This window comes from Capricornis sumatraensis, chromosome 8 (genome assembly GCF_032405125.1).
Source record: "Capricornis sumatraensis isolate serow.1 chromosome 8, serow.2, whole genome shotgun sequence".
Lineage (NCBI taxonomy): Eukaryota > Metazoa > Chordata > Mammalia > Artiodactyla > Bovidae > Capricornis > Capricornis sumatraensis.
Window position 1 is genome coordinate 96,335,945 of NC_091076.1, and position 15,233 is coordinate 96,351,177.

Here is a 15,233-nt window from a genome sequence, read left to right on the forward strand (position 1 = left end):
GGAGAATTTCATGGACAGAGAGGAGTTTGGTGGGCTACAGTCCATAGGGTTGCAAAGAGTCAGACACGATTGAAGCAACTTAGCATATGCACACTTGCTAGAAAGTAAATTCTATGAAGGCAAGCAATTATCTGTCTAGCTATATTACAGTATAGAAGAGAGTCTGGGATATAATATACACTCAAATACATGCTGAAAGTAAAAAGAGCAAACAAGTGATCTTATTATCAACTTTAAATAATTTATATTAGGTTTCTTAAAGCTTTTTTTAAAGGTTTTTCTAATTTAAGTTTAGAGGTGGGTGAGGAAGTGCTTTGAAAGTAGAACTGGGGAATAAATTAGAATTTTCTTTGGCTTTGGGTTAATCATCCTCTCCTTTCCTGATTTAAAGAGATAACTTAAGCAACAAATATAATTAAAATTAAAATGATAAAACCTTACAATAAGAACATTATATCCTCAATTACTTACAACTTTCTTCATTGTATTAAGTTTATAAAACATACTAAGTACCAAAAATTCATCCCAGTAAGCTCTCTATATAGTAGAAAGAATTTTGATTATAAACATCTATTTACATGGTAAATACATATTTTCAGATCCAAGTAAGTAGAGTACAAGTGATCCATGTAAGAATTAGTTTGGTTCTCTACAAATCTATCTCAAGTAATCCCAAAGAATTCAAATTACCCTTAACACAAGAAAGAACTGAACTGATAAGTTATTAATACTGACAAAATAAAGACATTACAAAATAAATACTGACCCTTTAGATCTAGCCTTCTCAAACATAATTTTAATTAAATTTAAATTACCTCTAGAAAGGCATATGTAACTTTTTAAATACTTACTTGCATGTACTCTGAAAGTTCGAAATAGGCCCTTCCAATTTGGCACAGCACCCAACCAGTATTGTAGTGGTGAGAAGGTAGGTGGCTCAAGATATTAATAGCTTCTTTGCAGTTGTATGAACACAAAGCTAAATAACCTTTCCCCATTTCACGAAGAAGGCTCATCAAACCTTCTGGGAGAAAATAATGTAGTAAACAAAGGAAAAAAAAACACAATAAAGCTGCCTGGTTTTCTAGGAAGGCTAATTAAAAAATATTTCATTCAACTTTCCAACTCTGGGCTTCCACTGGGCCCAGTGGAAAAGAATCTGCCTGCCAATGCAGCAGACACACAGGTTCAATATCTGGTCCAGGAAGATCCCACAAGCCACAGAGCGACTAAGCCCATGCACCACAACTATTGAACCAGAGCTCTGGAGCCTCCGAGCTGCAACAAATGAGCCACGTGCTGCAACTACTGAAGCCCATGGACCTAGAGCCTGTGCTCCGTAACAAGAAATGCCACTGCAACGAGAAGCCCACCCACCACAACCAGAGAGCAGCCCCTGAGAAAAAGCCCACACAACGGCAATGAAGACCCAGCACAGCCAAGACTAAAAATGAGTAAATAAGAAAATGACCAAAAAAGAAAAAGGAAAAAAATGCCAGCATCTACCCAGAAAAAATGTTTCTTTAATGAACATAAATAAACTTACTTAAAACAAGTGAATAAAATAAAATATAAAGAAGATTTTAAGCTTTTAAAACAGACCTGCTGCTGCTTTCTGTAGATTAAATGCCTGGATCTGAGGGGTAATTGTGGAGATTTTTCCTTCTGAAATGATTGAAGAGTCTAATTTTGTGATTTCCAGGCTATCATTTATGTTAGGTTGAGTTATTCCTCCTTTATTAGTTTTACTTTTTGTTTTTCTGTTTGGGATTTTAGGTGGAAACTTCATTTTTAATTTTTTGCTATTCTCCTGTAACAAGAAGGAAAATTCACTAACTTGTTATACTCATGTATTTTAAACATCTATCTAACCCTTTTTCTCAAGTATTAGATATAAAATAAACATATGGTTTTGACTGATCTACATTTTTCTCAGAAAATTTTATAAAAACAAAAGTCTTCAAAGTCACTTAATGGAAAACGCAACAATTCTGAAAATAAATCATATTAACTAACTAGTATTTATTACATTAGCTTTAAGCATTTCTCTTTATTCAAAGTATATCACTTTCATTTATTAATTAAAAATAAGAAAGTAAGGAGATACAACAACTACCTAATTGTCTCAGAGCACTGAAATCTGTAAGGTATAAAACTGCTGATCTATATGTCACAATTAAAGACTGTCTGTAATATTTGTCAATGGATGAAGAAAATTTACCAAAGGTATAAAACTCTCCAGTTGTCCAAAGAAATGTGCAAAGAAAAAATTTTCATTCACTCTTCCCACAATCTTTCCCAATGGAAACATGTGACATAACCACAGTATACCATCAAATCCAGGAAACTGGAATTGGTGCAATACTAGCAACTAAAACTATAGATCTTACTTGGATTTCATCAGTTTTCACATGGACTTTTTAAAAAATTTCGGTGTGTACAGTTCTGTGAAATTGTGTTACATGTATGGATTTATTTAATCAACTATCACAATAAAGATTCAGGACTATTTTACCACTACAAAAAGAAATTCCTTTGTGCTATGCTATAAAAGACACATCTTCCCCTCAGTCCTACCTCCTAGTAACTATTGATCTCCTCTCCATCTCTGTAATTTTGTAATTTTAACATTAAAAAAAATGTTAAATGGTCTCCTAATGTATTCATTAGAGACTGAGTCATCGATGAACAGAAATTTCAGAGGAGGAAGTATTAAATAAATGTGACATACAGAAATTTTTAAATTACCTTGGTTGTAGAGCTGTCACTAGTAAAAAGTCGCGAACTTCTTCGAGGCAGTGCATTTGGGGGAGATGTGATAGTGGGGCTCAATACCTGAGGTGTTGTACTAAAAAAATTATAAAAGTAGATATTTAAAAAACCTATTTATGACCATTAATTATTATTTCAAGTATATTAAAAATATGCATTCAACATGTTTGTATTCTAAAATTGATGAGATCAATCCTTTCCTCACCCTCGGCTATGAAAACTCATTTAAAGAACTATTCTTGTTACCATAAAATGATATAAATTATAGCACAGATCTTCACTCTATTTGAAATTGCTCATTCGAACATAAAACAATCCACATAAAAGTTCTGGGTCAATAAATAGTAAACATCTATAAACCAATTATCTTTAGTCCTTATTTGGAACTATAGAAAGTTAAGGAAAAACAAAGCTGGACATAGTCTAAATGTGGGATATTTGCTAAATAAATATTACTAGAACAATTGATACCTGAGAAGTTATTACCATGTAAGTTCAAACAGCCACATCAAGGGATTATTCTGCAGAATGAGAGAGGGGGACATGGACAGTAAAAGTATTTGAAGAAATAATGGCCAAAAATTAGCTAAATTTGATGAAAACTATCAACTAACAGATCCAAGGAGCTCAATGAATTTGAAGCCCAAGAAAGGAGAAAACACACTAGAGCATAATCAAATGGATTAATATCAGTGATAAAGAAAAAATCTTAACAGTCAGAGAAAAGAGACAGATTACATACACAGAAACAAAAATAAGGATGGCAAGAAGTTTCTTATCAGAAACAATGCAAGCAAGAAGACAGTAGAGCAATGTAAAGAAAAAAACCTGTCAATTAGAATTCCATACCATGAAAATATCAATCAAAAATAAAAACAAAGGTGAAACGAAAACTTTCTTTTGAACATACAAAGGCTGAAAAAATTCATTACCAACAGACCTAGACTACAGGAAATGTTAACCACTCTGTAGAAGTAAAATATATGACAACAGCATAGAGACTGAGAAGACGAGTATGAAAATATACATTACAAGGTTTATACTCTAAGTGATATGGTACAGTATTACTTGAAGGTAGACTTTGATAAGTTAAAATATGTGATATAAACCCTAAAACAACCTCCAAAACAACAAGATAAAGAGTAATTGTTAATAAGGCAATGTTATGGGTTGAATTGTGTCTCCCAAAGGGATATGATGAAGTCCTAACCTCCAGTACTCTTAATGTGAACTTTTTGGGAAATATGGTCTTTGTGGATGTAATTAACTTAAGATGAGGTCATCACGGTGGGCGCGAATTCAATATGACAGATGTCCTAATAAGAAAAAGGAAATTTGAATACAGAGGCACACAGGGAAGATGGCTACGTGGAGACAGAGGAAATACTGAGTTGCCTACTACAAAATAAGGAATGCCTGGGGCAACCAGAGCTGGAAGAGATAAGGATCCTCCCCTAGTGACGGCCCTAGCGATACCTTGATTTCGGATAGAACTGTGAGTGAATAAATTTCTGTTGTTTTAAGCCACCCAGCTTGTGGTACTTTGCTAGGGCAGCTGTTGGAAACTAAAACAGGCAATAAAGAAGGTAGAGTGGTACACATCAACTATACATCAACTAAGAAGATAAAAAGGAATTAGTAATACAAAGAAGGCAAAATTAATGTAATTCATGTGTATTACAGTTAGTATATTAGTTTAAATGAAATGCATAATTCAGTAAATTATGTTTATATATTCTTGAAGACTAACATATATTTGGACTATTAATGTGCTCTGCAGGAGGCTCAGGCTCCTTCTTATCACTGAGCCCTAGGCAATCACTACCACCTACCTGAGAGTTGGCACTCATAATGAGACTTACCAGCCAGGCATTTTAGAAATATTGAGGCCTTTTATATAGTCAAGGTATACGCACACGTGTACCTATTTTAAGACTTATGGTACATGTTCACTATTTTGGGAGGTAAAGTAGCTTTCTCTTAATATATTAGCTATAATTTATTTTTGAGGCCTTGACTAGAAAAAGAAATCTTATTTAACACCATTTCTGTGTGAAAATGGATTCATCATTTGAAGATTTATTGGCAGATTCATACTATGATATACTTATAGAAACGCATAATAGGGGAAGGGGAGAATAATCTATCTGTACTCGATCAATGGAGAAGGTTACATTAAAAAAAAAAAGAAAATTATTTTGGAGGAGTGCTAACAATATCTAGTTTAAACAAACTCACGAGGCAATTAGAATAAAAAGGTATTTAGCTAACTCTTGTCTTGATTTGCATTGTAATATTCAAAAATTAAATTTCCTTTTTCAGTAAGTTGGAAATTCCAAATTTAACATATTCAAAATTTACAATAGTCATTCCAGAATTCTTGGAGCAGTCAAAACAACCTGCCTAAACTGAAGAACTGTTTCGCAACAAGAAAAGCTAAACAATATCAAATTATGAGACCAAATAAATACCTTGTTTGTGGGCCAGAACTTTGTGTCTGTGCAACAAGAATTGGAGTTACCTCTCGACTGTTTCCACTCTGTGAGAAGACAGACTTTGTTCCAGTTTGGCCGATTCTGGCAACAGACTGTAAAACACAAAAAGTCTAAAGTTTGTGAATTATAAATTGCATTGTGAGTGGTAAAGACATCATGATGTACCCATCTACATTTCCCCAATACAAGATTTCATATTATATATTGTCTGTCATTTGAAAACACAAACTATTAATGTCATTACTGATGTCATTTTAGGTTAATAAATTATTGATATATTAGAATGAACATCATCCTATTTCCTCATATTAAGCTCAGTATTTTTACCTTTATACTATCTTTTTATCTTTCGACTTTAGTTATCAAGGTAAGGGTTAAGATTCCTAGAGGCCATTTATTATGTAACTTTCCCAGTTGGGGCTAAGTGCCAAAAAATTTTAAGACAGCTACTATTCTCAAGAGTTATGATCTAATTTAGTATACATAAAAAATAATACAGTAAGATTTTATACCCCTTCTTTGGCACTTAATAAAGACAGTCTTAGAGTAATTCAGATTAGTAGATTAAAAATAACACTGGGTTATTTTCCAAATTCTAAGAATATTGCACTGAATTAGTATTTCTTTTTGATGTGTTCAATCTTCTGGACTGTGCTTGCCCCTTCTCTCTTCTCTAATTTATCACCTTATTTCTATTTATTTTCATCACTTAACTTTTTTATAAAGTGATCTGTGTCAGCGAATATTGAAAAAAAAAACATTTTACTACCAAATAAATTTCTCCAAAAATTAGTTACTGTGGTAGTCACTGTATATAATTCTGAAATTGCACATTATAAATAATCATTAATAATTACTTTCTCACCATACTGAAAGCCTTATTTTGGCCTTCTCAACATTTAACATCATTGATCATGCCCACCCGCCTCGCCCTTCTGAAACTTTGTGTAATTTCTAAAATATTTATATAGTATCTTGATTATTTGTTCTACCACTTCATTTGCGGGCCCCTCTTTGTTCCACTGTTTTAAATTAAGTTCCTTAGCAACTCTCTCTTTCTCTAGGAGAGCATGGTCATTTTGTATCTATCATTTGGTCATATTCTTTCCTCTGTAACTAACTATCCACTGAATATTTTCACCTATTTTCTGGCCCTTCCTTATTTAACAAAGAACTATCTGCTGAACTCACTACTTGGTTTGATATTTTTAGTTAATACTGCAGGGAGATTTGGAAGTATAGCTTTTCCAAGAATGTCTTGTAATAGAGTAAAAGAACAGAGGCAGAAGAGGCTTAGACCGGGCAATGAAATCACATATGCCTTTACTACCTAACTTGTCCTTAATTACTCTGACTCATGGTTTTGGCCTACTTCCCCTGGCATGCTAACCATTGTCTTATTATGCCTTCTTATAACTGTAATAAACTAATTTCCACATATATATGTCACTCTCATAGTAATACAACAGCAGGTAGTTGTCAACTTTTTAAAAATCCAGTTTGAAACACAATTTCCATATTAAATACTTTTAGTTCATGTTTACCACTCTTGGAGTTCCTATTATCACTCATTAGGAAGCTATCATATAAAAAAACTTTGCTAAAGTTCAGGAGTAAAAGAGTAAAAACAAAACAAGAAGAAACATGTTTCTCTGAGGGTAAAAGGACTATCGCAGCCATTCGCATACCAGTATGACTCATTTAGCTTTCATTTCTTAAATATCCATTATGTACAGCAACAGGCATTTACATATATAACCTAATTTAATTCTCACATAAGATACCCTGCACCACAGATACGTTTTATTTATTTATTTATTTATTTTTTCACAGGTATGTTTTAAATAAACCTCACTTTGGCCTCTACTGCCACAGACAGTAAAAGAACATTATAAAAAGAGTCACAGTTGCAATGCAGTCTTATTGCAGTATTTCCTATAAAGATTCTATGAAATATTTTTCATTTTACTACACTTTAACTCCATACCTGAGGATCCACCATAAAAATTTTATTATCATAAAAAGCTAGCTTTATGTGAGTCATCTTTTTTCATGTTAATATTAGTACAACTGAAAAACAAATATACTGGTGGGGACAAGCAAAAACCACGGCAGGTATAATTTCCATTATTTACATTCAAAGTGATCACCTTAATTTTGTTTTTTAAAAAAGGAACTTAAATGTAAAAATCTGAATATGCTTAATTAGCTATATGCTGAAATAAACTACAGTTGTGAGTTACAAACTTATGTGGTCAAAAGAGCAACCAGCTTTGCGTCTTCTACTATACCCAGGAGGCTGTAATAATGATGACCTTCTTTTACATTTTAGATAATTTCTCTAAGGCAACAGCAATTCATTATATTTTACAAGGAAAATACCTTTTTTGAAGGGGCTCCGGTGGGTGGCACGTCAATTACAGAAGATGTATTAGTGTAGTTTTGTAAATAGGATCCATCTCCAGGACTTGGGGTTTCTAATGGCAAAATCCCAAAACTGAGAAGAGGTTGAAATCAAGGTGTCAAAAAGTCATCAAGGCATATATAAAGCAGCAGTATACTTAAATTAGAAGGTCTAAAAGGAAGAGAATGGCAAATCAGTCTTGGGGGCATTGAGGATCTCAGGGGCAGATTAAAAATAAGCTGTGAATATAGACTATTCCACCCACCAAAACTAAAATTAAAAAAAAAATCAAATAAGGAACTAAACTGAGCAGTAACTACAGATCTCAGGAGATTTATTAGAAATAAAGAAGAGTAGCTTTGTAAAAGCTAAGATCCAAATTATCAAATTAGTTCAAATTCTTGGAATTTATGTGATTTAGACACTATTACAGAGAAAATATCCTTAGAGACCAATGAATGCATGTGTGGAATCAATGAGCTTTGTAATCTCACGGTCATACTATTTAAGTAATTCTCTGGCCCTGGGACCCAATTCACAGTCTGTTCTAGCACATAATTTTTTATTTTGATTCTTTTGGAAATGCATCCTCTGGCCTGGGTTCCTGTATTTATTCATACATATATATTTCTAAAAATTTTCACAGAACATTTCATATATTGAGAGGTGTCAATCCTTTCCCATTTTGGAATACAGCACTTTAACCATTGCTATCACTGATTATAAGCATCCCAACATTTTAAGAGGTTCACTGCTATTCACTGATGCATAGTCATAAACAGAGTATCTTTTAATCCATACAACAGCTGAATAAGGAATGCTTAAGTTTAAAAATTTTCTCCAAAAAAAAAAATAAAGAAAGAAAAATAAAAATTTTCTCCAACACTTAATATGAAATTCTTATTACAGATACTATATTTTTATTACTTGATTTTCTGAAAATGGAATAGACTCATTATTGACTTATTAAATATCTCTATTTCCATAATGATTTAGAAGTTGCTGTTCATATTAATTTATATTACTAATATAGGAATTACTCTAAGATCATTTAATATTACAGCACATTTTAAAGTATCTTCTATTTGTCTTACCTTGGGGTTAATGGGCTAAGAGCAGCTGGTCCTCCTAATAAACTTCGACCAGTTTTTGGTTTATTTTGAACCTGTTTAGATAATATGGAAGTTCCTGTTCCAAGAGGGACAGTATCTGGTGAAATTACAGCCGAATCAATATAAGACACTGAAGAATCTGTGTTCAACGAGTACTTTGAATTGGAAGATTCTAAATTCAGTCTGTTTAATTCCTGAAACAGAAAATTTCTAACATGTCATTTACAATACCTTATTTAGCTCAGATCACTGTTTTTCATTTTCACAATATTTTTAACACTAGTGTATAATATACTTACAATTGTGTCCTGGGGTGTTTCTGTAAGAACTGTCTCAGGCTGTCTGTGAGATAAACTATGATTAGATACTAGTGTTGTGCAAGAGTTGGGCAGACAGCTGCTAAAGTTCTGTAAAGATGTTAATTTAAATGTTTGGTCAGGATCTGGCTTTTCACCTGTGAAGGGGGAAAAAAAAAGTTTGCTTTTGAGGAAATGAAGGTTAAATTAAAAAAAAAAAAAGCATAAGCCAGCAAAAATAAAGCCTTATTCAGAGTTTTAAAGTTCTATCTATTTCAGTGAATCAGATTTATCTCCCAAAAGTAAACATCAGTGTACTGTAAAAGTGTACACCAAAGATAAAGCTGTACATTTAGAAATTAAGTTAAACCACAATGAAACTGACTTATAATAAATCACAGGAAAGTACAGATTTCTGTGTTTTAAAGAAGAAAGCAACTAGACCTCATTTTGCTCAAGGTAAGGAATGAGGGTGGAGAGGTGAAACCTAGAAATCAAAATAAAACTTTAAGCACTTACGTGTATATTGACACAACATTTTAAAATGATCCTTCAGGCCTCCTAAAGCATATATACTATGACAACTCCCCACCCCATATTATCCAGGTCTCTGGGTATTCTACTAATTTCTTTTCTTATCCAGAATGCTATTTTGGCTAACTTTATACTCACAACACAACTCATTCCTTGACGACACAACAAAGGCCACATTATTCCTGAAACATGATTCTACCTTACTTCTTGTTCTCAAGTTTAAAAGCCTTTAGCTTTGAAAAATATTTGTCTTGTGGATATATAATTTGTATCACTTTCCAAAAAATAAGCAGGGGGGAAAAAAAGGGAAGAAATGGGAGAACCCTCCCCTAATCACCTCTACAAACTTACCTATTTCACATAATGATTCAAAGGGGGACCAGAGGAAAGGATTTAAACTAAGGCTCTTTTGGTAACATTCTGATCCTTTGGCAAGCCGATCTGTCTTGCTGTAAAGACAAACAAATAGATCAGACAAGCTATAAAACCTAAAACATCTATTACAAAGAAAATTTGTTACAGAAAATTAGGTAAATCTTATATAAGTTCTGTGCATTCTCTTCTAAATCCTTCCTTAAATGATCAATTTCTCCTTCTTACCATCCTCCAATCTTTATTATTTAGGGGATTTCAAGTCAAAAGTCAGGTGAAAGCAAATAGAAAATGAATTGAAAGGCATGTTAACAAAACAAACAAATAATCATTGCTTTCTTAGATACTACAACTGCTTTTCATTTCCTTTTGGACATTACAGTTAATGAGGCGATATGGGAAACATGCAAATATTTCAGTCTTATTCTTGATTTTAAATATAAATCCCAGTGGTAATTTTGAAAGTGACTTAAATGCTTTAAATATAGCATACTTAAATGCTTTAAATATAGCATACTAAAATGAGAAGATATTTTAACAAAGTAAAGGTGGCAGCTCTTAACAAAAAGGAAAATTCATGTTTCTAAATTGGGTGTATAAAGGCTTACATTCAAAACATGGACAACATTCTTAGGACCCTATATACTTGAAACAATCTGGAAATTATTAGAACAGCATTGTGGCCTCCCTAGCTTTTAAATGGGAAAGAAGATGAGATTGAGGGTAAGACTTGTAGAGCTTTCAGGTTAAAAAATACTACTGACCTGGTTTAAGACTGAAATTCTTCATTATCTAAAGGAAAAAAATTAAGATACAGCAATTTTTCCAAAACCCCGAGGTTTTATAAAGGACCAGATGGCATTGAACTAAACAACCCTCATATGAAACTATCAGTTAAAACACATAATCTGTTTATGTGCTATCAGTATACATCAGAGAAATGAAAAAAAGATCCCCTTGGGGAACTAGATATTAATGTGCCTTACTTTCAAATTTTGCAAGTGAGTAGAAACTAGAATAAATGATATAATAAAGACAAGAAAGTACCACTAGTTGAAGCTTATTTAGCTTCCCAGATTTGTCTAATCTGACCCAATAAACACATGGACACGGAAAGAAACAGAGGAAGGAGACAAACTTTCAGAAAACGTAAGTTTTATCAAAGTCTGTATCTAAGGATTGGTTAGATGAAATTTCTTAAAGGGAAAATAATTGTAACAAGAATGATATATTCATTTACCATGTATAGCAGGGTAACTTAAAAACAGGAAACAAAGACATAAAAGTATTTTTGGAAAGTAAAAATGAGGAGTGGAAAGTGGAAAATGAATGCTTGGGAACTTTTAATATAAGGCCAGGAAAAGAAAAATACAGTGAAAACTCAATGTTTTGACGATTATACCAAAACTAACTTATATTATACAGCCCCTCACCATGTCTATAACTAAGTATGGTTTGTCTATTTATTTATCTTTCATGTGCTCTCTTACAATTGATTATAAGCTTTCTGAGAATAGGAAACTAGATTTCTCATGATCTGATTAATACACCATAAAATATATGTAAAACAAAATGTCTACCAAGAAGAGATTAGATACACACCCACATACACACACACAGATACTGGTATGTACAAATAATATAAAAGTTAATTGGGACAACTCAACACCAGAAAAATAAACAACCCAATCAAAAAGTGGGAAAAAGACCTAAACAGACATTTCTTCAAAGAAGACATACAGACGGCTAACAAACACAGGAAAGATGCTCAACATCGCTCATTATTAGAGAAATGCAAATCAAAACTACAATGAGATATCACCTTACACTGGTCAGAAAGGCCATCATCAAAAAGTCTACAAACAATAAATGCTGGAGAGGGTGTGGAGAAAAGGGACCGCTCTTGCACTGTTGGTGGGAATGTAAATTGATACATTAAATATAATTTAAATTACATTCAATGGAAATTGATACAGCCACCATGGAAGATGGTATGGAGATTCCTTAAAAAACTAGGAATAAAACCACCATGAAGCGAAGTGAAGTCACAGTTGTGTCCGACTCTTTGCGACCCCATGGACTGTAGCCTACCAGGCTCCTCGGTCCATGAAATTTTCCAAGCAAGAGTACTGGAGTGGGTTGCCATTTCCTTCTCCAAAACCACCATATGACCCAGCAATCCCACTCCTAGGCATATACTCTGAGGAAACCAAAATTGAAAAAGACACATTTATCCTATTGTTCACTGCAGCACTATTTACAGTAGTTACAACATGGAGGCAACCTAGATGTCCATCGACAGATAAATGGATAAAGAAGTTGTGGTGTACATATACACAATGGAATACCACTCAGCCATAAAAAGGAACACTCTTGAGTCAGTTCTCATGAGGTGGATGAACCTAAAGCCTATTATACAGAGTAAAGTAAGTCAGAAAGAGAAAGAGAAATATCGTATACTAATGCATATATACAGAATCTAGAAAAATGGTACTGAAGAGTTTATTTACAGGGCAGCAATGCAGAAAAAGACATAGAGAACAGACTTACAGACATGGGGAGAGGGGAGGAGCAGGTGAGATGTATGGAGAGAGTAACATGGAAACGTACATTACCATATGTAAAATAGAGAGCCAACGGAAATTTGCTATATGGCTCAGGAAACTCAAACAGGGGGTCTGATTCAAACTAGAGGGATGGGATGGGGAGGGAGATTCAAAGGAGAGGGGATATATGTATACCTATGGCTGATTCACATTGAGGTTTGACAGAAAACAAGAAAATTCTGTGAAGCAATTATCCTTCAATTAAAAAAAAACTGGGGAAGGAGCCAGATGTGGAGTTATGTCCCAGTCATGTCTGGGAGACAGATCTATCATTATTCAATAGAGAGATAAAAGGAGGAAAAGACTTAATAAAATTAAGCTGCCTGGAGTGCCCCTACTTTAGATCAATATTTTTAAAAACTAAAACTCAGAAAGGAAGTTTTCCAAAGGACTGGGGTTAAAAATAGCTATTTAAATGGCACTGGAAGAAAAAGGTTAATCTAAGAACTAGACTTAGAATCAGTCATGCCCTAAAGATGCAAGTCTCACGTGCTACTGTAGACAAAAAGACCAATGTAGTGTCTATATCAAAGTACTGGAGATAAAAGATAACTTAACAAGCTGTAGCTTCAAAACTGTAACAGGGAGGTTTCTAAATTACTGAGTGCAACTTTGGTCACAACAGGCATAGGATGGTTGAAATGAAAAGCCAGTTTTTGGAGCAGGGTTGTGCCCTACTGGATACCTGACCTTTTAATCTTTATGATAAATAAAAATAATTATTTCTCTGAAAAAGAGGAAAAACCTTCCTTCATGATTAGGACTTGATACAAATGTACCTTCAAAAACTTTTAAACAAGTGATCTTGTTTTAAAATAACTAGTAATACATATACAGCATTTCTATGATTTAATACCTTCCCTTTATTTTATTAAACTTTATTTTGATATAATTTTAGACTCACATAGAAGTTGAAAAAATAGTATGGTTTTTATGAAGTTTTATCACAGGTATATATTTGGGTAACTACCACTACAATCAGGATATAGAACTGTTCCAAAGTCCCAAACAAACTCCTTTAGCTACCTCTCTATAGTCCCAGTACTCTTGCCCCAACTCTCATGTCTGAGAACCACTGATCTGTCTCTATCACTGTAACTGTGTCATAACAATAATGTTCTATTAATGCTATCACAGAATATGTAAATTTTTGAAATTGGCCTTTTTCTCACTTGCCATAATGCTCTTGAAATCCATCCAAATTATCATGTTTATCAATAGTTTGTTTCTCTTTATTGCTGAGTAGTTCATTCTAGTACTAGAAACAATTTTCTGGTAATTTGAATCATTCTTACTTACCAATATACATGTCCCAACAATGAAAGAGTAAAGCAAGCTGAATCACCAAACTCAGTAACAATATCATCATGGCTTTTCTGCTTATTAAACACTCCGCCAGATAAGATCTGTTCCCCTTCTGCAAGCCTTTAAAACACACATTCACAGATTTTTTAAAAAGTCAATATAAAAACCACAGTGTGTAAAGACATTCTTCATTACGAATGTACCTCTTACTATGGAGATATAGTAAAAAGTTCATGGTACCTTTAGAATACCAATAAACATGTATTAAGAATCATTTGGGAGATTGGGAATTTACCATCTTAAAATTTCAGTCTTACCCTTTAAAAACAGAAATAGTTACCTTTAGTCTGTATGTATAAATCTAGTCTGAGCAACATACACATTACTCACATCGAAAGAAATGGAAGACTGTTATGCTGGGGGAAAAATACGAACAGCTCTTCATTAACAGATTTGGTGGTCCTTCTTAGTTCTATAATTCCTTGAAGTAGGAATTTGCAAGGAGGTTAAATAAGACTAACATTTTAATTAAAAATTGCATACTTAATGGCCTCAGTTATTTTTAAGTTTACAATTGAAATGTGAATAGCACTTCACCTCTTTTTATCAATTATGTTTTCTTGATATAAAATCACAAATATTCCCCAAAGGGAAAAAATTTGCCTGATTTCACTATATATTTTTAGCATATCAGAGTTCATAATGGTTCATGTTTTAAAGTTTTTTCTAAATCATCATGTGGAAAACTCTCAAGTAAGCTTATATATCCTAAACATAAAATGTGATATCTAAAGATTTTTTTTTACTATCAGTGGGATTTTTTTAAAACTATAAATATTTATAAATGGGATAAGAAAGTCTAAGGTAAGAACTGGCTTAAGAAACTAGCAAATTAAATAAGTATATTTTAAAGAATTCAACATTAGAATCTTTGGAGTAGAAGAAATTCAATAGCAAATGTCTCAGAAATTCTATATATATATTTTAGCTGTAATTTAAAAGTCACCAATTAGACACTGGACAAATAAAAACTTATCAGACTATGCAGACTTTATGGGGTTTATTTATATCCTTTCACTGTATATCTATCAACTAAACGGGGTTTATTTGTATCCTATGACTATATACCTATAAACTAAATACACAGGCTTTACAGTTATCTGTTTAGTCACCTTTACCACTATTCCATTTTTCGCAGCACAGAAAAAAGTCTGACAGAACATAACTACCTAAATCTCTAGCTGCCTCCAGATTCAGAATATGGACAGCTGACTTGGTTGAGCTGTCATATGCCAAAGAAGTGTTCTCCTAAATCTGTCCCCTTGCTTAAAAGGAGT

The 15,233-nt window shown here is 33.1% G+C and overlaps 1 protein-coding gene across 1 annotated transcript in view; it reads right to left on the minus strand.

Moving 5' to 3' along the window:
* CDC27 (cell division cycle 27) overlaps positions 1-15,233 on the minus strand; it is a 55,084-nt gene that overhangs the window by 15,791 nt on the left and 24,060 nt on the right. The window contains exons 4-12 of the mRNA XM_068975824.1: positions 13,891-14,016; positions 9,965-10,062; positions 9,083-9,237; positions 8,766-8,977; positions 7,650-7,764; positions 5,244-5,359; positions 2,749-2,848; positions 1,603-1,810; positions 852-1,024 (exon numbers count right to left, since the gene is read on the minus strand). Coding sequence (XP_068831925.1) covers positions 852-1,024; positions 1,603-1,810; positions 2,749-2,848; positions 5,244-5,359; positions 7,650-7,764; positions 8,766-8,977; positions 9,083-9,237; positions 9,965-10,062; positions 13,891-14,016 — 1,303 coding nt within the window. The remainder of the gene's footprint in view (positions 1-851; positions 1,025-1,602; positions 1,811-2,748; positions 2,849-5,243; positions 5,360-7,649; positions 7,765-8,765; positions 8,978-9,082; positions 9,238-9,964; positions 10,063-13,890; positions 14,017-15,233) is intronic.